Raw genomic sequence first — 22,803 nt, 5'->3', positions numbered from 1 at the left:
CTAATCTAACGCTATGGTGGGGTAGTTAAGGAAGAGCTCCTGTGGTTGAAGCTGTCAGGAACAGTAACAAGATGTTCTAACAAGGAGGAGGTGCTGTGGTTGAAGTTGTCAAGGGCAATGACAGGATATTCCCTAGGTCTGATGTCTCCTCCTAGGGTGGCATGGTCTCATTCCCTCTTTCCCTTCTCTGAGGTCTTTATCCCGACTGTCTATGGGTGATCTACTTTCCTGCCTCATTAGGGGCAGGATGGGAATGGGGAGATACTGATCAAACTGTAAAAGTTTCATTTAGAAAGGTTGAATAAGACCTGCTTTATTGTGAATTAGCATCCGCATATTAGAGAAAACATTTGGTCTTTGATTTTGTGGGATTGCCTTACTTCACTTAGCATGATATTCTCCAACTCCAGCCATTTACTGGCAAATATCATAATTTTACTCTTCTTTAAAGCGGAGTAATATTCCATTAAGTATATATACCACATTTTCTTTATCCATTCATCTATTGAGGGACACCTAGATTGGTTCCACAGTCTAGCTATAGTGAATTGAGCTGCTATAAACATTGATGTGGCTAGGTCACTATAGTACATTGATTTTAAGTCCTTTGGGTACCCCATGCAACCTCAGGCTAGCCCCAGCAGAATCAGAGGCAGCAATGGCCTGATATGCATTTTTGAAGACCCTCAAATCAATTATGTTGAATAAATGAAAAAACAGGTGCAGAAGATAGGTGTGGTGTGTATGACTGTAGTCTTAGTCATGCAGGAGGATCACAAGTTCAAGACCAGCCTGGGCAACTTAGTGAGACCCTCAAAATAAAAGTAAAAAGGGCTGGGGATGTGGCTCAGTGGTAGAGTTCCCTTGGGTCCAATCCCTGCTCAGGCTGGTGGAGGCCCCAGCTACTCCTATCCCTCTCAGACCCAGGCGCAGAGTAGCCACAGCTGCTACCACCAGCACGGAACAAGGATTGATTTCTTTGACTGAATCTTCAGGGCCAGTAAATGGTGGAGGCAAAACATGATCCAGACAGTCCTTCTATACAGACCATGGATTTAATCAGTTAGCTATTAATATGTCGCACAAGAAAAAATGTGAATTCTGGGATAGGAAAGAAATAGGTTGAAATATAAACTATGTACAGATAAAGAGAATTAGTAAACTACAAGATAGAGATTAAGAAATTGCCCAGGATGCAACAAGGAAAATAAAGAAATGAAAAACTCAGGAGACTAATCAAGAGTTAAGAGCATATAATGAGAAATATGAATTACTGAAGGAGAGAATTAAAACAGTATTGGGGCAGCAGAAAAATCAAGAGATAAAAATCAAATATTTTCTAAACAAGAAGAAATGTATCCCGAGACTTAATAATTACTAACTTCAAGCAAAATACATTCAGGTTAGACACATGAAACTGCATAATACCAATGACAGAAAATCTTAAAAGCAACCAGAGAGAAAAGACCAATTAATTATAAAGGAATAATTAAATTAAGGGATTTCTCAAAGGTAACTTAGAAGCCAGAAACTCATGACATAGAATATTAAAACTGTTGAGAACAAAACTAAGCTATAAATCTTAAATTCTACTTTTGGACTTCTTAGACAAAGGAAATGATATGCCCTATGGAATAGTACCAGAATGTTCCAAGTTCATGAAGAAGGAACTCACATACAGACCGAAATGCACAAAGCTATGCTTAGGGTTAATGCTAAGTACTGAGGTAAAGGGATGATCATACAAAGATGTTCAAAGTTCTACTCACACCATGGTCCAAGTTCATTCTTTGATTTTTCCCCCTCCTCCCGAATTCCAAATATAAGCAACGACAGACAAAATGTCCTAAAATAGAAAAATTAAAAATTTCCATAGGCCAGAGACAGAAACTCAATACAGAAAATGAAAAAAGAGCAAGAACATCAAGAGGAAGGTTCAAAGCGTGGGAGAAAGTGCAGAGTTGGGACCACACTGATATGTTCAGGAAACTGGGGCAGATGTGTTGATGGGCTTTATGTAAGAGGGTGTGTTGTAGAAAGGCCTGACGTAGTAGAGCCCAACACAGGATTGTGTCTAATTTGAATGAGATGAAGAAGCATAAAAATAAAGGGGGAAAAAACCCACACTATTTAATAAATAATAGTGGACAATTTATATATTTGAAAAAATTTGGTTCAACTCCTAACTCAGATTTTTATTAGAACATTATATTTATGCATAGTGTGGCTGAGTAAAGCTCCATTGTGTATATATACCACATTTTCTTGGTCCATTAATCTATTGACAGGCAGCTGAGTTGATTCCATAATTTGGCTATTGTGAATTGTGCCTCTGTAAACACTGCAGTGGCTGTATCACTGCAGTATTCCAATTTTCGTTCTTTTGGATAAATCCCAAGGAGTGGGATAGCTGGGTCACATGGTAGTTCCATTCCTAGTTTTTTGAGGAGTCTCCGCACTGCTTTGCAAAGTGGTCGTACTAATTTGCTGTCCCACCAACCATTTATGAGTGTACCTTCCTCCCCACATCCTCACCAAGCATTTATTATTATTCATCTTCCTGATAATTGCCGTTCTGTCTAGAGAGAGACAAAATCTTAATGCAGTTTTGATTTGTGATTCCTAGAGATATTGAACATTTTTTTATTTGTTTGTTGGCCATTTATGTTTCTTTGTTTGAGAAACTTTTGTTTAGTTCCTTTGTCTGCTTATTGATTAGATTCTTTTGTGTTTTGTTTTGCATTGAGTTTTTTGAGTTCTTTATATATTCTTGATACTAACCTCCTGGCAGAGGAGTGGCTGGCAAAGATTTTCTCCCATTCTGTACACTCCCTCTTCACTCTCTTAATCATTTTATCTCCTGTGCAAAGTGTTTTTTTTTTTAATTTGATGACACCCCACTTACTGATTCTTGGTTTTATTTCTTAAGCTTTAGAGATCTTGTTGAGAAAGTCAATGCCTGTACTTGTATGATGGAGTGTTGACCCTATGTTTTCTTCTAGCAGTTGTAAGGTTTATGGTCTGATTCCTAAGTCTTTGATTCATTTTGATTTGCCCTCTTTGCAGGGTGAGAAACAGGGACGTAGTTTCATTCATCTACATATAGTTACCCAGTTTCCCCAGCACCAGTTGTTAAAAAGGCTGTTTAAAGTGTAATATATATACACAATGGAATATTACTCAGTCATAGGGAAGAATGAAATTATGACCTTTGCTGGTAAATTAATGGAATTGGAAACTATCATGCTAAGTGAAATAAGCCAATCCCAAAAAACCCAAGGCCAAATGTTCTCTCTGATATGAAGATTCTAACACACAATAAGGGGTGGGAGAGGGGAGAATAGAAGTTCACTGGATTAGACATAGGAGAATGAAGGGAAGGGAGGGGAATGGGAATAGGAAAGACAATAAAATGAATCAGACATAACTTTTCTGTGTTCATATGTGAATACATGACCAGTGTGACTCCACATCATGTACCACCACAAGAATGGGAAGCTATACTCCATGTATGTATAATAAGTCAAAATACATTTATTTATATATATAGTCATATATAACTAAAAAGAACAAATTTAAAAATGAAAAAAAGCTATCGTTTCTCCAACATATGTATTTGGGACTTTTGTGAAGTATCAGATGATTGCAATTATGTGGCTTTGTCTCTGAGTCTTCTATTCTATTCCATTGACTTCCATGTCTACTTGGATGCCAATACCATGTTGTTTTGTCACTATAGCTGAGTAGTATAATTTGAGATCAAGTATTATGATGTCTCCTGCATCACTTTTCTTATTCAGGGTTGTTTTGGCTATTCTGGGTCTCTTATTCTTCCAAATGAACGTAAGGACTGATTTTTCTAGTTCTGTGAAGAATAGCTGTAGGAAAACTAGCCTTCTATATTTTAAAATTCCTTATAAACAAAACATAAAATGAATAACGAGACATAAACATTTGCATCACACACAACGGGGAAATGGACCAAAGACACATAATTCAGTCATTGTTTTGGAGAGGAGAAGAAATTGGGTGTGAGAATGAGGAAACTTTCTGGATGAAAAATTCCATATCATGATAGAGGTTTGGAAGTCTCAGATGTGTGTGCCTATTAAGTTATGCACATGCAATATGTGCATTTCACTGCACATAAATTATGCCTTGATATATAGTTCCTATAACAGCTATAAGAAGAAACAATGCATAAAAAATGGGCAAAGACTAAACACAAGAAACTCTTTGAAGAACTATAAATTAACAGTGAATTTATGGAATAGTCCCCAACCACATAAATAATTTTGAAAAATAAATTGAATTAACAATGATACCTTTCCCCACAAATTGATTCTCTCATACATTGTTGGTGGGTATGTAAATTGGTGCAGCCTCACTGGAAGAAACTTAAGAAGACAAAAATATTTATTTAATGCATATAATCTAAGATGCAGTAATCCCAAATTTACAAATTTAGATAATCTAGCAGGAGTATATCAGTATGCTTATATAAAGACATTTGAGCTTTGTGTTTATAATATAAAATTTTGGAAACCACTGTAATATTCATCACTAAGCAAAAGAATTAAATGATGTTATAATACTTAATGCCGCTGAATTATACACTTAAAAATTGTTGAAATGATCAATTTTGTGTTATGTATATTTTCTGCAACAAAAAACAAAGTACATTATGACTTAGCTATACAACAGAATACTATACAGACTTTTAAAATGGCATAAGGATCTCTATATACAGATTTTGAAGTATTTCATAGCTTATTAAATAGGCATGCTTTTAGGTATCTATATGTATGTAACTGGAGAAATACATAAGCTTTTTTCTTTTCTTTTTTTTTAAAGAGAGAGTGAGAGAGGGAGAGAAAGAGAGAATTTTTTAGTATTTATTTTTTTAGTTTTCGGCGGACACAACACCTTTGTTTGTATGTGGTGCTGAGGATCGAACCCGGGCTGCACGCATGCCAGGCGAGCGCGCTACCGCTTGAGCCACATCCCCAGCCCCATACATAAGCTTTAAAAAAAAAAAAAAATCTTGACGTTTGTGGGCATGAAGATGTGGCTTGGACTTGAGCACTTGGCCAGCATGCACAAAGCCCTGGATTCAATCCCCAGAACCACAGACAAAAATAAAATGAAACAAAAACAAAACTTGCCATTTGTGGTATTCGATTATAGAGCAAGTTTCATTTTATTTTATTGTTTTACTTTGTATATCCCTATATTGGTTAAATTTATGGATGAACACATGCTTGATTCAAAAATTAAAACAGGTTCCAAGGTATGTTACCATGTTTTCAAAGAGTGTGAAGATGGAAGAAGTAGCACTGTGTTCATAAAGCATCTAGAGGCTTCAACAGACAGAACTCAGGACTGTGACACAAAGACTAGTATGGAGGTGTTGAGATTGGCCTGTTACGCAAACTATGTCATTAAGATCGAGTGCAAATGCAATAAATTCTTATGTAAATGTTTTAATTCTAATTGGATAATGGTGCTTCAAAATGCACTGGATACGATATTTTAGGTGGAAAGAGGACAGTTGAGGCAAACAGCACTATGGAGGCTCGGGACTGTGTGCTCTTGTACAGATCCACAGACCAGCTCTCTCTGCAGAGCAGTCATGCGAAATCGCTCACCTTGGCGTCCACTTTCAGTGACTTGTCCTCCTCTCCAATAGCTCACTTCTTTTATTTCACCCTGTTTCCTCTTGCAAAAAAAAAAAGAGAGAGAGAGACAGAAATTCACAATTCGACCCCTGCCCCCCCCAAAAAAAAAATAAAAATAAACAGGAGTCAGTTTCTGGTAACAGAATCCTTCCCTGTCCTTGGTCTATGTTGGTTCTCCTGGGTGGTTTCTTCAGGACTTGTGCCAACTTCACTTCACAGTCGATGAAGGGATTTTCTCACAGAAAAAAAGCATGTGGATGAGGTAGATTGGAAATCTGACTCCTGAGAATCTGTGAAGATCCTATTGGTCTGAGGCTCGGGCATGGATGGGTTTTGAAGAGCAGAGTCTTCCATCACCTTACGTAGTGTCGTCATAGTCCACATCTGCAATGTTTGCCTTCCTCAGCCTAGAATAGATGTCTGCAGAGACCTGAACGCAAAGTCACATGGATAGGATCAGAGGACAACAGACAAGGAGAACATACAAACAGCAATTTTGTGTTATGTATATTTTCTGCAATAAAAAACAGAAGTCTACCAACCCTCCTCCCCAGTCAACTGAATACTTCCCACCATGGTGCACCCACAGCATGTAAATAAGAGCCTCTTAGAAGATGGTGACTACCCATAAGCATTTTCAGATGGCCTGCTGCCCACTGGAGGCTTACAGAGGGCTTCCTTCCTGATGAGCTGCAGACTAATCCAAGCATATAAGGCCTTCCCTCATCCTTACGGGCCATTGTCATGAGCTATCATTTTTAAAGATTTCAGAATTGAAAACTAAATTTAGCATAGCACCAGAGTTTCCCAAGGACTTGAATTCTGTCCTGAGATAACTGGCTGCCAGAATGCACCCCACGAAAATGCTAAGCACCTACTCTTTGTGCAGTTGGGATACCTACTATTTTCAGAAAGTGACTTTGTATCATCAATATATATCTTGAATTGTTTGAGTTTTGCAAATTATTGATATCTCATAACACAAATCACTATGAGCTTAGTTTTGTTCAATATTAATTTAGTTTGCCGCACACTGTTTCGTTGACCTTAACAGCACTAAGTGATATATATGTGTGTGTGTGTGTGTGTGTGTATATATATATATATATATATATATATATATATATATATATATATATATTCCAACAGTATTTTAGGAAAAATATTTTCAAATAAATAGAATTTTTAAAAATTCGATATGGTTTAGATAGGAGGTGTTCCTCCAAAGCTCATGTGTGACATAATGCAATTTCATTTTAAAGATGCAATGATTGGGTCATGAGAGCATTAACCCAATCACTGCATTAATCCACTTCAATGGATTAATTTTAACTGTAGGCAGGAGGATGTGGCTGGAGGAGGTAGGTGTGTTTGTGGGGGGGTACTTTCAAAGTATATATTTTATGAACAGAGCTCGCTGTCTGCCTCCTGATGGCCATGTCGTGAGCTGCTTTCCTCTGCCATGAAGTTCCACCTCACTTGGGTCCAGAGCAATAGAGCCCATTTATGGACTGAGACCTCTGAAATCATGAGCCCCAAATAAACTTTACCTCCTCTGAAATTGTTCTTGTCAGGTCTTTTGTTTACAGGGCTGAAATAGCAGCGATTGAACTACAAATAACCTATATGCTTATTGCTAAAGCAAATGTACATGTAAGACTCCAAAACTTCCTTGTACAGAAATTCCTCCATTGTGATGGTAGATAAGAGATCATGACATTTTTTTTTCCTCTAAGTGTCTATCATTTAAGAAGTTTGTGAACCGTCCTCAGGGGAAACAGAGAATGTGCACGGAGAAAAAAAACAATAGGAACCCGTCTCACCTTATTCTCCACCTGTGTCCTCATGTGTTCAGCTGTGAAAGAAAAAGTAAGTGCTGTGAGATTCTACTTATATTTAAAGTCTTTCAATAAATGCCCACTAATAAAGGCTTCTTCATCTTCTGGGTATTTCCCTTAGATTGATTTTCATCATTATTATTATTATTTTGCTTTTCGATCTAGTATGACTACCATAGTATCCAAAGGAAAAATTATTATCTTCTTGGTTCCAAGAGAAGGAAAGACAAAGGTCAGAGGCAAATTCATCCCCAGCCTCAAGTCTCACCTGCTCCTGATTCCTGCTCCTGCTGGACATGGTAGACCAGGGAGTACACATCATCCCCACGCATGACATTCACTGCAAGAGAAGAAAGGACTCTTTGAAGTAGGACAGAAGACTGGACACCCAAGGAATTTTCAGGAAGCAGGTTTATTGACTTCAGGGTTCAGAGGTGGCTCTCGCCTAAGAATTCTTTCTCTGAGCAAAGATTTTGGAAATTCTTTGAGCTTTATACCCAGTGTTGGCGGGAGGAGGTCCTTGGAGATTCACAGGACAAGTTCTCTCTGTTCCATGCCCGAGACCAGACACAGGTTTCACAATTTTTTTTTTACCAAGAAAACAGAGATAATATTGTTTTTTACAACAAGTTTGCAGACTTGACTCTATCACAGCTTTTGTGTGCAAACCTGGCATATACAAGAAAGAGGAAATACCGACCACAGTAACCTCTGCAGGCATCCTGCTGATCTGACAAGAGGAGAAGCTTAATTATGGCAAGGGTCTTCTGGATGTGGGTGGGGGGGTCTCTGGATTGCTTCATTCCCCCCTTTGATGATTTTTATTTCAATCAAAGATCATCATCTTCTTTTTGGCTTTAAAGCTTTATATAATGTTATGATCTCAGTTGCTGTCTTTCTTTTAACAGCTATTTTTATAGTAGACCCAATAGTTTTAATGCACAGGGAAGCCAAACGTGGGAGTAATAAATAGGTTAACAGCAGAAGACCTGCTATGCCAATTAAGCTTTTAAATCCACCAAGGGCTGAAAACCATCCTGCAAATAGTGAGATTGGATTCCAATCTTTAATGCCTTTCCAGGTTTGGACGGGCACCTGTGCTAGTTTTCTGATATTGCTGGCTATGTCTTTAAGTGTCTGTCCGTGGTCATCTATTTGGATGCGACAGTCTGAACTGTTAAACTTTTCATGTACTTCCCCTTCCTCAGCTAGTGGGTAATCTAATGCCAAGCAGTCTTGATAGATAGGCACTCACATTTGGGCCTGTTGTGTGGCCAAAGGCTGTAGCAGTTTGATTAGTAATAATTTCCAGTACAGTTTGCAGGTGAATTATCCAGTTTAGCACATAAAGAGTTCTATAGCGCAACTGTCATGCTGTACCCAGGTAGCAGGACCATAAATGGCTTCGACCTCATGACAAAGTCCCTTCTTCCTATCATTCAGTTTACTCTGTGTGTCTACCGCCTGTCCCAGCCCTGGAGGCTGATGGATCCTTTATTTGTAGAGGAGGCAGGGACACAGCAGGATCTGGTTTGGCCAGCAGAGGTCAGCTCATGGCTCAGTTCCTTAGCTTATTATGGCTTAAGTATGAGGTGTCCCCCAAAAGCTCATGTGTGAGACAATGCAAGAAAGTTTAGAGGTAGAATGACTGGGTTATGAGTCTTCACCTAACCAGTGCATTGATCCTCTGCTGGGTATTAACTGGTGGTAACTTTAGGCAGAAAGGTGTGGCTGGAGGAGGTGGGTCATTGAGACTGTGCCATTGGGGTATATATTTTGTCCCTGGTGAGGGGACTTTGGCTCTGCTTCCTGATGTGATGTCCCGAGCTGCTTTCTTCTACCACAACCTTCTTCCACAATGTTCTTTCTGTCTTACCTTGAGCCCCAAGGCATGGAGCCGGCCGTCTATGGACTGAGACCTCTGAAACTGAAATCACCAAATAAATTTTTCTCCTCTAAACTTGTCCTTGTCAGGTCTTTTGGTCACAGTGATGAAAAGCTGACTCAAATGCTATGCCTACGTTGGCCCAGGTCATTTGAGAAACTTTACCATTTTCGTATACAGGCGGTAGCTGCACTGGGTCAGGTGAGTTGAGATAGTTGGGTTCTTGAGGTTCAGGACTGGAATGGCTCCTACAAACACAGAAACACGTGTGAGCTGTCTGGAATAGCATTCAAGATGTCCCAGACCTATCTATCCAAGATCGTAAAACAGCGAAGGAGAGAAGCTCTTTAAGGAAGAGTCCTGGACAGAATATCAGTCCAGGGAACTGGAAGGCACATCCTACCGTATAAGCCGTGGCCCTAAGTGTGGACACTGCAGTCGCCCTAGTGCACATATTCCACAAGTCTTAGCTGACTGATTCACTGTGGGACAGCCCACACCTGAAATGATGTCACTTACGTTATAAAGGCTCACTAAATCCTGGATAGAGAAATAATGATTCACCCCAGAGGAAAACAGGTGGCTGACCACACTAAGGAACTTGAAGAAAAGGCAGAATTAAACAGGCATCTATGGAATGTACCACTGAAAGAGGGCCACTCTGATTTGGAAAAGAAAAATCTGTTTATTTTGGGCATAAACAAAAACATATAAAATACATCAAATAAACACTGGTATTCCTAGAAGGACGTATTTGAAAGTGTTTTCTTCCTCTAAACTTCTAAAGAATGTCATCAATAATTTTTCAGTATGTTTATTCCTGTCTAACATTACAGAAATGTGTATATGTATATCTCACCTACCCTGAAATACTTTAGGACTCTCAAGATCTTTCCATATGTTCATGGGTCTCTGCAGCCTACAGACAGACCCTTAGACACTGGCTGAGACATTGACTGCTTGAACAAATGGACAGTCCTGCTGGTCAAAGCAATGTAACTTTCTTATTGTGAAGATGTATTGAAAGGGATAGACATAGGAAAAATGATTAATTAGTTATCATATGAAACTTACAAGACCAGAAGTAGAAAATTAAAGTACACTGAACTCAGGTGTGATTTTTAGGTATGAGAAGATAGGAAAACAGCTCACACACAAAAAAGGACAATTCAGAGTTAAAAATTTTCTTGTTTTCCTGCATTAGTAGTACCTACAGAGAAAGCAGAGGTCTTACCTGTGTGGGTCGCTGGTTGAGCATCTTTCTGAAAGTCAAACAGATGAGTGAACCTGTCAATGGAGGAACCTCCTTCTCGGCTCCCTTATAGCCCTGGTACACAGGGATGCACCTCCTGCCAGAATGCCCACTGTGGATGCCACCCTGTGCCCAGAGGACATCCGGGCAATTATTTGCAGAGCCTTCCTTTCACAAATGAGGAGACTCAGGTCCAGAATATAAATGAGCTGCCCCAAAGCAAAAAGCGCCGGATCTACGAGTGGAGCCCAGGTCTCTGAACTCTCATGTCTATGATGTGAGGATGAGAATCTTATCCTGCCCAAAGTCCTCACAGGCAGGTGTTGCCACAGCCATGTTATAGTTGACGTGCCCAAAGATGCTGGAAAAGTCTAGAATTTAAAATGAAAATCTCACATTGTCCTCTCCTGCTCCATCTCCCACTCGCTCAGGGGAGAGCAAGAGCCCGGAGCTCAGTATACCAAGGAATAGGTAACTGTCATTGGTGATAAAGTGGGAGGCTGAGTCACCCGGAATTCATAACAGAAGAGAACCGTGGGAGGCCGTGTGACCCGCTGAAGTGTCTTGGAGAAAATGGCATTTCCACTCAAGAGTGAAGTTTCCAGCAATGATTAGAACATGTGGATATGTGAATGAGCTTTTTGGGGGAGTAGGGAGTAGCTTTTGGCAAACCCAAAAGATAAATAAGACTCTCTGCACTGACTTTAGAGCTAGGAGAGGAGCAGGCTTAGCTGGAGCTGTTAAGCACTTTTCTCTTCCAGGGGCTGATTAATTCAAGTATTAAGTTCCTCTATAAAAAAAATTAAATCACAGAAGAATATGATATCAGCTGAACCTCAATTGATGACATGTGGGGAGATAAAGAATTTTACTAAATTGGCTAAATTTTGCAAATTGTATACTGCAAAGGATAAATATATGGCTAAAAGCATATATCTATCCTTTGCCGTTTGCATGTTACCCTCCCAGCCTATTTCAGTGAAATCTGAGGTCACAGAATACCCACCTCTATGAATACTAACCTATTTTTCTCTTGAGCCAGTAGCAAAGTAACAGGACTGCAGTGATGAGACCAAGGCTGCCGAGCAGCCCCTCAACGACTCCTGAAGTAAGATGTTCGCCTCTGGGTTCGGCAGGCACTGAGGGGGAGACCTGGGGGTGAGCTGCTGTAGGAAGGAATTGGGTTTGGGGACAGACCTCTTGGTACGGGCTCTGCTCAACGGCTGCTCTCCCAGGACGGATGTACTTATTTATTTAGGGATCTGCGGCTGTTCACATTGATGCAAGAAGACAGGCACCCGACCTCCACTCCTCCCACGGGAGCCCTCGTCCTGAGTAGAGCAGCAGAGACACCGGGGTGTCAATGGGCCTCTCCTGGGGTGCTGGGGAGGACGCGGATGGAGACGACCCCACCACCGAAGCTATACCTGTGAAATTGAGAGTCACCGCCTCACTGCGCTGGGCACCCTGGCCATTGTCGGCCTCGCAGGAGTAGTTTCCAGAATGTTCTGCAGTCAGGGAGAGGTTGAAGGATGCTCCTCCCCCAGAGGGCGCCGAGCTGTTCCCCAGGGTGACGTCCTCATGATAAAACTGGTACAGGATCGGGGGAGAGCCCCCCAGGGCCTCGCAGTGAAGCTGCACCACGTCCCCCACCTCAGCCTGGGCCCTGGGAGCCCTGAGGGTGAGCACAGGGCGGGACACTGGAACTGACAGGGACAGTGGACTGTCAGAGACGTGTCTCCACTGGTGCAGTAGAGCCAAAATCCCTGCCTGTCCCCAGAGACTCCACCCATGGAACTTCCACAAGGCACCCCAGGGGAACACGGAGCCGGGCCGGCCAAGCTGCAGGCACCCCAGCACCCCAGGAGAGGCCCATTGACACCACACTGGAACTCACTCCTGACAGCGATGTCCACCAGTCCGCTGAGGCTGGGGCCGTGGCCGTTGTCAGCTGCACAGTAGTACTGGTCGGAGTCACTCTCCGTCACTGGTGCGACCTCGAAGTTTGCTGTCCGTGAATGCTGGGTCTTGGTTTCCAGGTTTAAACCCAAATGCCCTTTGTACCAGACGAAGGTGATGTTTCCTGTGCCCTTAGCCACCGAGCAGATGAGGACCAGCTTGTCTCCCTTCATCACCCGTCCCCCTGGAGGCTGAGTCTCCAAGCTCACGTCAGAGACAGGAATTCCTGCACAAACACCAGATAATGTGGGAGAAACCCGAGTAGGGAGTGTTTGGAGCACAGGGAGTAGGTATGGGGGTCTTGAAGGCAAAGCTGAAGGCAAAGTCATGATGTATAAAGTTTGACTGGAGGGGAGGCTCTACTGATTTGGAATCAATTCTAGTTTGGTGGTGATGATAGGGTTAGAAAGATATGATAATATCACCATGGAAAATGTGGCATCTCCTCTTTGCCTAGGACAATGTGACTTCCATTCCCCTCAGTCTCAAACTTTCATTTTTTTTAAGGCACAGTAATATAGTGATTATAAGTCCAAATTGTGAGTCAATCTGCCTAGATGTGGATACTGGCTCCAACTCTTGCTTGCGGTGCATGCTTGATCAAATTACTTTTATAAGACTCAATTTCTCATCTGTAAATGGAGATGCAATGATAGTTATCTCCTGCAGGTGTGGCGCTTCAATTAAACATATATGTGAAGCACTAAAATGGCACCTGCTGTGTACGAGCTGTTCGATGGTTTTTGCCGTGGTGGAGATAGCAGGTTTAGTTTCACTAGTGTTGAGTTTTTAGAAGTCTGGGTCTACCTAATATTTTGGAGGTAGTAGACTTGAATGTCATACTCCGGCCACACCTCCAACTCTGTACTGGATATTGAACCCAGGGGTGCTCTACCACTGAGCTATACCTCCAACCCTTTTTAATTCTTATTTTGAGTCAGGGTCTTGCTAACCTCAAACTTGCAATCCTTCTGACTTAGCCTCCCAAGTCACTGGAATTACAGGCGTGCACCCTGGCATCTGACTAAATGTTGGGTTTTTGCAGGAGATCATGTCACAGAAGTGTCAATCTGATATGGTATGACATGGTTCATAATAATAAAATTTTCTTTTTGTACTCTTTCAAAATCAAGCCCCCCCCCCCCACACACAAGCCTTCTCCAGTAGTCTATTCCACACACTTCTACCAAGCCTTCTCTTGCCACCTGGTCAAGGTGACCCTGGAGAGAGAGGGATACGAGGATAGCTGAAGCCTCCCTCCACCTCTGCCATCCCAGGGACAGGAGAGGTAGCATCTGCCGTCCTCTCCCCAGCGGACTCTGGAAGCACAGTCCTTAGATACTCACTCTGCACCTGTATGTAAGAACTCTGGCTCTGTTTGGGGGGTTTATTCCCCGCTGTCGTCATGGTACACCAGTAGGTCCCCGAGTCTTCCTTCCACACATTGGGGATCTGGAGCTTTGGGGAGCTGCTCCGTTCTGATCCCCGGTGGTGGCCATCTCTGAAGAAGCTGAACTGGGGTTGGACAGGTGGCGGCTGAAGAAGGAGCCGGGTCTCACAGGTCAGGGTCAGTGAGCTCCCCTCTATGGGCTTGGAAGGCCTGGCTGTCAGCACAAGATGTAGAAACAGCTCTGGAGAGAATAATTAAACAGATAGAGTCCAGGGCCGTGGGGTTCACAGTTCCTGGTGAGAGGTATTCCGTCCTCAGCCACACAATACCCCTATGTTCCCTAAAGTGGCCCATGGGCTTCCCCTTGCCACGGACACACCCTGTCCATCCTCACACATCCTGCCACGGGCCACAGCAGCCACTTCCAGAAGGCAACACTGTGACTAGGATCTTATAATTCTTGAAGTTCTGCCCAGGAACTAAAAACCCCTTTCTGGAAGCCAGGGCAGGAATATTGAAGACAGTCGCTGCAGTTGGCATTGGAGACGGGGAAGCTTTGATTTTTAATAAAAGCGAATACATTTCTGTGGACCATGGTCTATCACCTGGTTGTTATTCTCTTCTGTTCTCTTTCCCCTCCCGTCTCAGACACATGCTGTTTCAAAGACAGAATGTGGACCTGAAGAATCAGTCAGGATGGGAACAACACAGAGGAACTGAAACCCCTCTGTGTGGACTATGTCTTGTCCCTACTGTCGCTAGTCCCATTGCTGGGAAGTGCCCTGTGGACATCCACACAGCCCCATTCCCTTGATCTGGGACTTCGACACAGACCTCTGCTGCAGCCACAGGAGAAGAAAATTTAGTCCATGCCTTAAGCCTTAGGGGTAGATCCTTTGGGGCCTTAGGGACTTTTTTTCTGGGTAAATAAAGATGGTGAAGGTGCCTTCTACTCTCCCCTCTCCCCTTAGCACTCCCAGTTGCAGAAATCTATGAAATCTCACAAATCTTTGGGCACGTGCTTATCCAACTCTTAGAACCTCTGACATGGGAGGCTCTATTTATTTATTTTTTTTTTCCTGAAAGAAACCTCTTCCTCTCCTCACCAGATGCCAGCGAGAGTACTCTGGATCACTGAGAGATGATTCCTAGACTAATGTCTATCATTTCCAATTCTGCCCCGCCCACACCCCACACACACAAGGCTTTTCCCCGGGTCTTTTTAAACCTCAGTTTCATCTGTGGTTACCAGAATGTTCCCTCTGACCTGGGGCATGGAATACCCTGTTCTTTTTGTCCTCAGAAAGCTGGGCCCCAGAAAACAGAGGAGCATTACAGCTTTTGGAGCTGAATAGAGAAAGGAATAAAACAGGCATTTGGGCACCTAGAATCCACTCAAGCTTCTATCCAGGGCAGGGGAGCAGGTGGAGCTGGAAGCCACACAGGGCTGACTACAAGAGCCTGGAGCTCAGACTTGCAGGTCAAGCTTAATGCCATTAATTCCCAGGCAGCAGAGATTACCTGGAAATACCTGGGAATTTTGTTTCTTTATCCTTGATGTAACTATGGATTTTTGCTTAGGCTAGAATTTGGCACCTGAGGTTAAGGGTAAAGGAGAGACCAAGAACAAAGCTCGTGTGACATTAACACCAAGCAGGAGCTGGACTTGGACAAATATTAGGTAAGGAACTTAGAGGGCCAAGGTGATTCCCATCTCTCTGGTCACAGGAATCCCTGATCCCTGGAGGTAGCACAACGTCCTCTCTGAACCCTTAGGTTAGTATCTTAGGCACACGAGAGCGGTTCTAGCATATATTATATTGGAAGCTGCTTTAGTGAGATTTCTCATGGCAGAAGACTTTCCTACTCCCCTCTTCTGAGAAAGTCAAGACTCTGAATCAGGATCAGAGCAATGAAGTACGTTTGCATAAACCAGTCGGAGAGAGGAAACTGAACTGGGGCAACAACTGTGGCTGCAGAGGGGAGCTAAAAATAGGCAGGAGGCACAGTACGACTTCGTTGCACGTGGCCTGGGGACGGACTTCAGTGTTGTTCTCCACGGCTCTGTGATTTCAGCTTTTCCTCCATCACCCATGGCAGAGTCCCCAGGGGACTTGAAGCCCCTGGGGCAGGGAGGACAGAGACTCTTCTAACACCAGCCTTTGGCACCCTCTGCCTCTTTTGTGCAAATAGCATCTTCATCCCTGTGCTGAGACTTCCCAGAAAGGAAGGGGAAGGCCAGGCGAGACCTGATCACCCAGCTGGGCAGACACGGCTCAGCAGCCTGGGCTCAGGGGAGCCACTGATGTCTGTACACCTCAGCAGCTGTCACCAGATGCATCTTGGACAGGTAGGGGCTGCTCAGAGGGCCATCCACAGGTCTCCTGATCTGACCTGAGTGACAGACTGTGAGGAAGTAAAGGAAGTGCAACTCACCGTCAGGTTCACAGAGCAGAGCTGCAAGAAAATTCAGGACACATCAGCACAGAGCAGGAAGTCCTACAGGCAGACAAATGTGACTCCTCTAGGACTTTCCAGCAGTAGACCCTCCCTCCTTGTCACTGCCTCCTCCTTCTTTCACTTCCCTCATTTATCTCCCTCCCCTTCCTTCCGTCTTTCCTTCTCTCTGTTCCTTTACCAACATTCCATATCACCCACAGAACACCCACCCCCAAAGCACCTTTTATTTTCCTCTGATCATAATTTCCAATAACTTTTGTCATCGGTGATTCGGAAATGGTAACTTTGTTGTTTCTTAATTTTTTTGTCGTGCATGATAGTTATGCATAATATTGGGGTTCATTTTGACGTAATTCTACAAGCATAGAATATAATTTGCTCCAATTCAGTCCTCAGTACTTCCCCTCTCCCTCCCCTCCTCCCCTGCTTCCCTTTCCTCTAATGGTCTTTCTTCTATTTACTTACAATTTTTAAAATTAGGGCATTATAACCTTTATTTTTAAAAATCTATTTATTCTAATTGGTGCATTACGATTATACATAGTAGTGGGATTCCTTTTTACATATTCATACATGCACCATCTAAGAACGTAATTTGGTCAATTTTGTTCTCCATTAAGGCTTAGCTCTTAATTACTTAACATCCCTCTTAGAACTTCTTATTCCCATTTCTACCTCCTCCTGTCAAAAGTCTTGATGATCCAGTCAGGACTCACTGTCTCAGGACCACAACACACTCAGGCAAGGGGGTAAAGGTCTCATGGCTAAGGCATGGAGTCCCTTGTTTTACCAACTTGAGATCAGAAGAAGCTTAGGTCCAGAGAATGGATAGACACTTCTCCTGATTCTCCTCTAGCCCAAGGATTTCACCCCACTCTGGTGTCATAATGGTCAAGAAGGAAAAATTTGGGAGATAATGCAGACTTTATAACCAGAAGGCAGAGATTTGGATCTTCAGTTTACTCCAAGTTTACTCTTACAAGCGGTGTGACTCTGGGAAAAATGTTCCTCCTCTCTGTGCTTTGGTTTCTTTTTCCATAAAATGAGATAACAATAGTACCTGCCTGGCAGAGTTTTTGTGAGGATTAAGTGAGTTGATACCCACAAAGTGCTTAGAATAGAGCCTGAAACTTACTTAGTATCCAATAAATAATGTCTTATCACTATTATGTTTAGTCTGAGATGCCTATTGTTTTAGGTTTAATTCTTATTTGAATAATTAGTTTCTCAAGCAGGGGGAGCGAAACATATTTTAGGTATTAATCCACACAATGAATAGTCTTTCAAAGGCTTAATTTTAATTTCATACAAATTTCATACAAATCTTTGATGCATTAGTGCATTCTAAAATATCATTAAAAATTAGAGGTTTTGGTTTTTTGCTTTATATTATTTGGTATGTACATTTTTATTGAATCCTTGTAAGACAAATCCAAGTTTCCTTTAAGTTGTACTGAACATTTTTATTAATCTTGGAGTCTTTTAAAAAATAATTTTGAAGGTTTACTGTATGCCAGGCATTGTGCATGGCACCAGGTTTACAGTAGGGAATATGACCAAGAGTCTGTGGTGTCAAGAATTAACACTATGCTGGGAGGGAGACAATGACAAAATAAATGTAGGATGGTTTCCTAGAGTGGTTGGTGACACAAGAAAAACAGAGCAGAGGAATAAGTTACAGAATGTCTTAGGATGGTCTTGACTGTTTCAATAGATTCGGGAGCAAGACTTTGGAATATCTGGGAAAGTGCATCTAGCAGAGATAAAAACAGCAAATGCACAGGCCGTGGGGCTGTGGGGATGAGCTTGTCTAGGGAGGAAGGAGAAGGCAAGTCCTGCACCTGAACAGGTGGGGGACAGTGGAGAGCATCAGTCTGAAAGGAGCAGGCAGGAGTCAGTCCTGGGGGTCTTTATAAAATTCAGAGCAATTTTGGATTTAATCTAGATGTGATGGTTCTGGGTCAATTTACATTTACAAGTTCAGTCTGACATCGTAAAGGAAACAGGCTGTAGAAATGCAAGAGAGCTCAGGAGAATGTTAGTGGAAATCTAGGAGAGCAGGGATGATGGCTTGATTAGGCAGCACTGATGCTGCGAAGCGGTCATGTGTTAGCATGAATTTTGAAAGTAGAATTAATATGAAATAGAAAGTACAAAAAAAATAGATGAATTAAATATGACTCAAAATTTTGACCACAGCCACAGGAAGAAATGTGTGATAGCTACTGAAATGGAGAAGATGTGGGGAGAAATGGGTTAGGTTTGGTGGTGGTGGCGGGTAGAGGTGGAAGGTCAAGAGGTCTGTTTGAGTTTAAGATGGTCACTAGGGGACTTGGGGTTTAGCTTTGCGGCAGAGCACTTGCCGAGCATGTGTGAAGTCCTCGAAATGCCCAGAACCAAAAAGAGAGCGAGGAAGGAAGGAAGGAAGGAAGGAAGGAAGGAAGGAAGGAAGGAAGGAGGAAGGAAGGAAAGACGCTATTAGATACTTGAGTGGCCATTGGTACATAAAAGGTGCTTAACAACGGAGTCAAAGCTGAAGAAAAAAGTTTGAATTTAAGCTGAAAATGGTTCATGGAGCAACAGAATCATATAATTTAGGGAAGAGAACCAGCAGAATAGAGTATGCTGGGAGCCAGGTGTTGAAAATGTGTCCCGGAGAAGGAGTGATCATCAGTGTTGAATGCCCCAAGAGGCTGAGGAGTGGAAACTGGAAACCGGGCGAGGCCACATGGACGTAGTGGACTTGATCAGCAAAAGCAGTTTCCATGGAGCAGTGAGTGAAAGACCAATTAAAATGGGTTCAAGAAAGGAAAAGGAAGGACCACAGAGACCTAAAGCCATTTATCAGCTGTCGGGGGTTACAGAGAGGGGACCATCTGACATGGAGAGAGTGAGGGGGGAGGGGATGTTTGAAGTGAGGGAAATGGGTTTTTGAGATGAATTGGTGGCCACGAGACCCTAAACCTTTGTTAAAAAATCCCAGATACTATTTCAAAAAAGCAGATCTTAATAGAATTAAAGATCAAATATGGAGTTTAAAGAAAAAGATGGAAGGAAGTGAAACAAAGACTAACTCACTGAAAATTTGTAAAGGGAGACAGAAAGAGGATGGGGCAAGGGGGTGGGTGAGAGAGAAGATATTGAGGACAGTGGGAGAGGACACAGAATAGGTGACCGCAGGGGACAGCGAGTGGGTAGATGCGGCGGCAAAAGCATAAGGACTTTTTCTTCTGGTGGTTTTTATTTTATCAACGTGCCATGAAGCAAGGGTATAAATGGGAATCAAAGGGGTCCATCTAGGGGAAAGAAGGTGTGAAACGGTGGTCATCGTGGGCAGGAGAAGAGGACCGTCAAAGTGCAGGAAAGTGCCTGGCAGTGCTAAGAGCTGCCTGAAATTTGGGGTCCCACATTAAATGGAGATGTCAGCTGGGCTGTGCCTTTTGTCTAAAGTCCCCTCCAGCTGCTCAGGCACACATGTAAAGTGTGTAAAAAAAAAAAATAGGGTTGAGCAGGACAGTGCTGTGGGGACTGAGAGCCTAAGGGGTGTCGTGGTGATGTATTGGGGAATCTGCGTCCCGTGGGGACGGAGCACATGATGTGTGGTCACCGATCATGGAAAAGCAATGCTGGGAGTCACAGACACCTCGGAGACAGTGTTAGAGAAAGTGGCCTAGGTTACAGTGGGGTGGGGAGGAATCCTGAAAAAGGAGGTGATGATGAGTTCTAAGGCTTGACAGTAGGAATAGGGTGCAAAGAGGGATAAGAGAAAATAATGCTTGTAACAATAAGAAGAAGGGAACTGAAAGGTTATCTTTGTTGTGCAGATATTTTTTGGCATGGCTGTTGAAAGCATCAAGAACAAAGACAGAATTAAGGGTAGAAGGAGAGATGGGCAGTGAACACGTCTTAGATAAAAACTGAAGCGATAATTTTCCTCAAAACTCTGCCTGACTCTGAGTCCTGAGTTGGAAGTACAGATCTGAGATGTGCCAAGCATCCCTGAGCCTCGCCAGGCAGAGACTTAGTCCCCAGGAGTCCCCATAGATTGTCAGCCAGTGGAGCCCCAGTGTGATGGCTCCCCAGACCCTGCTCCCAGCTGTCCGACTCACCACAGATAAACAGCAAGAGCCCCGGCCGCATGAGGACCAGATTGAAGATGGTTAAATGAAGATGCTTCTTAGACAAAAATAATGCACCTCAGGTCAAGAGGTGACAGCTTTCAGGTTTGAGGAAGTCAGGACCGGAAGTTCACCCTTCAGCGCACGTTTATAGAAATAGAAGAAGGAAGAAGAACCCCCCAATGGCCAGGCTCAATTTCTTCTCCTATGAAGGCTGAGAAAAATCAAAGTTATTCTGTAGTTTGGTGCCATTCCACAACCCGGAGACACTATGCGTCCATCAATATTCGAGGGCCTCCTTTAAGAGCTCTGGTCTCTCAAAGAGAGTTTCTGACTTCAATGGGTCTCACCACGATAAAGACCTCCTGAAATTCAAGTGGCACACTTTCATCTTTGTCCCCTCCACGGTCTCATCAACACACCCCTGTTTCCCAGCAGTCCCTAGAAAAGTCACGCCAGGCAAACATCCTTGAGCTACGGATGGATGGGGTGGTCACCAGGTCACATCTGACAGCTGTCTCACAGGATGATCTGCACAGGGTCCAACTATTCATACCTTTACAAGCTTTCACACTGGAACTTTTGGTGTACCAACAAATGAGCATAAAACAGCTGAGAAACAAAAATCATGGGAAGTTACAATTCGTAACAAAATGTTACAGTGTATGAAAATAAAATAGAGAAAATAGGCATATGCACATCAGCCCCTGAACACTAGGGAGGAGTTCGCTATTTACTCCGACTGACATTTGTGATATTTCTAATTTCCAGTTTTTTCAATCTTGGAGTATTTAGGGTTGCGAATAGACAGACCAAAAAAAATGGAAGCTGAGCCATTAAGAAATGTGGAAAGGTGCCATCCAATACTGACATCTGCGTCCAGGAATCAAGTCCAAAGAGGAAGACGGAGAGAAAAAAAAAAAAAGAGTGGTCCGTGATGCACAAAAATAAAGGAAAATAAGAGCATGTGGGGAAGCAGACTAATGGTCCCCAGGAAATGGCTGAAACCTGACGGTGGGCCCACACCTTTGCTCCCAGGCGTGAGAAAGCCCATGTGGAGACAAGGATGCCAAGGTTAAAGTGTCGGGGACCACACAGAAGTGTCCTTAGTGCAAGCCCGGGGTGTAAAGCTGCTTTTGCATACACGGTGCTGCTTTGTGTCTCTTCCCCTGCGGTCACGCATGTCCTGCTCCAGTGACCTCATGACTTCTTCAGCTAAAAATGTTTTTCCTCCTTCTCCACAGACTGAAAGGCCTTTTAAAAATCAGTTTATTGAGATATGAGGAACGTACATTGAAGTGAACCCATTATAAATTTATGATGCCGTGGTTTTTGACAAGGTATACGTTGATGTAAATACAATCACAATCATAAGTGGAACACGTCATCTCAACATGCTGCGTGCACGTGTGTGTGTGTGTGTGTGTGTGCGCTCCGTCCCCATCACCCCGAACATCCCAGAACTATACAACTCTTGATCAGCTGTTTTTTGTTACTATAGATTAGATCTGTCTTTTCTACTAATAAATAGAAATACAGTGTTTATTATTTTGTTTCTGTTTTCTCTCCCCCCACCCCTGACTAGGAATGGAACTCAAAGAACCCTACCGCTGAGCTACATTGCTAGCCTTTCTAATTTAATTAAATTAATTAGCTGATTTTTGTGGTATTAGGGCTTGAATCCAGGGTCTTGTACACGCCAGGCAAAGGTTCTACCACTGAGCTACATCTCCAGCCCTTTTTATTTTTTATTTTGAGAGAGGGTCTCACCAAGTTTCGAGGCTGGCCTCAACTTGCCATGGTCCTGCCTCAGCCTCCCTAGTCACTGGGATTGCAAGCATGTCCTACCACATTGGGCTGAGAACTCACATTTCAACAATTTTGAGCCTTTTGACCCACAAGCAAGGCACGGCTGTCTATTTATTCAGGTGTTCTTTAACATCTCTCACAGTGTTTTGCAGTTTTCAATGTCCAGTTTTTTTCACGTTTTTGTCAAATAGAGCCCTAGGCCATTCCTATCCGATTATTAGAATGGACAGTGTTTCATAAATTTCAATTTCTATTTTTTGCTGGTATGTATAAGCACAATTAGTTTTTGTACATTGATTTTGTAACCTCCCATCTCGTTAACTTCAAGTAGCTTTTTGATAAATTCCATCAGGATCTTTCCATGTATGATACTACCTACAAACAACAACAGCCTTAATTATTCTTTTACAGTTT

General features: G+C 42.8%; 1 protein-coding gene across 5 annotated transcripts; it reads right to left on the bottom strand.

The window, feature by feature from the left end:
• Positions 1 to 4,235: 4,235 nt before the first annotated feature.
• On the bottom strand, positions 4,236 to 20,647 carry Fcrl1 (Fc receptor like 1). 5 transcript variants are annotated; one of them, XM_027920214.2, is made up of 11 exons: positions 20,572 to 20,647; positions 16,439 to 16,459; positions 13,959 to 14,243; positions 12,551 to 12,838; positions 12,081 to 12,359; positions 11,676 to 11,819; positions 10,636 to 10,663; positions 9,567 to 9,649; positions 7,785 to 7,856; positions 7,502 to 7,533; positions 4,236 to 6,108 (listed from the first exon to the last, which is right to left on the bottom strand). In XM_027920214.2, the coding sequence occupies exons 1-11, from the start codon at positions 20,600 to 20,602 to the stop codon at positions 6,037 to 6,039; spliced, it is 1,335 nt and encodes a 444-aa protein (XP_027776015.2). In that variant the 5' UTR covers positions 20,603 to 20,647; the 3' UTR covers positions 4,236 to 6,036. The 5 variants fall into 5 exon arrangements, 4 of the variants coding, with proteins under 4 accessions (XP_027776015.2, XP_027776016.2, XP_027776017.2 ...); XM_027920215.2 differs by having other exon boundaries at positions 11,676 to 11,816; XM_027920216.2 differs by having other exon boundaries at positions 11,676 to 11,792.
• Positions 20,648 to 22,803: the final 2,156 nt, after the last annotated feature.

The sequence above is a fragment of the Marmota flaviventris genome, chromosome 10 (genome assembly GCF_047511675.1).
Source record: "Marmota flaviventris isolate mMarFla1 chromosome 10, mMarFla1.hap1, whole genome shotgun sequence".
In the NCBI taxonomy this organism is placed as follows: domain Eukaryota; kingdom Metazoa; phylum Chordata; class Mammalia; order Rodentia; family Sciuridae; genus Marmota; species Marmota flaviventris.
This window is presented reverse-complemented; position numbering and strand designations above follow the sequence as displayed.

What these genes read in the sequence shown, in the direction of transcription:
- Fcrl1 (XM_027920214.2), bottom strand. Translation starts at nt 20,602, where the DNA reads ATGCGGCCGGGGCTCTTGCTGTTTATCTGTG. An exon ending in GGTGGACATCGCTGTCAGGA is followed by an intron (nt 12,360 to 12,550) that starts GTGAGTTCCAGT and finishes TGTCCCTGTCAG; the next exon opens with TTCCAGTGTCCCGCCCTGTG. An exon ending in ACCGCCTGTATACGAAAATG is followed by an intron (nt 7,857 to 9,566) that starts GTAAAGTTTCTC and finishes CTTCTCTTGCAG; the next exon opens with TGAATGTCATGCGTGGGGAT.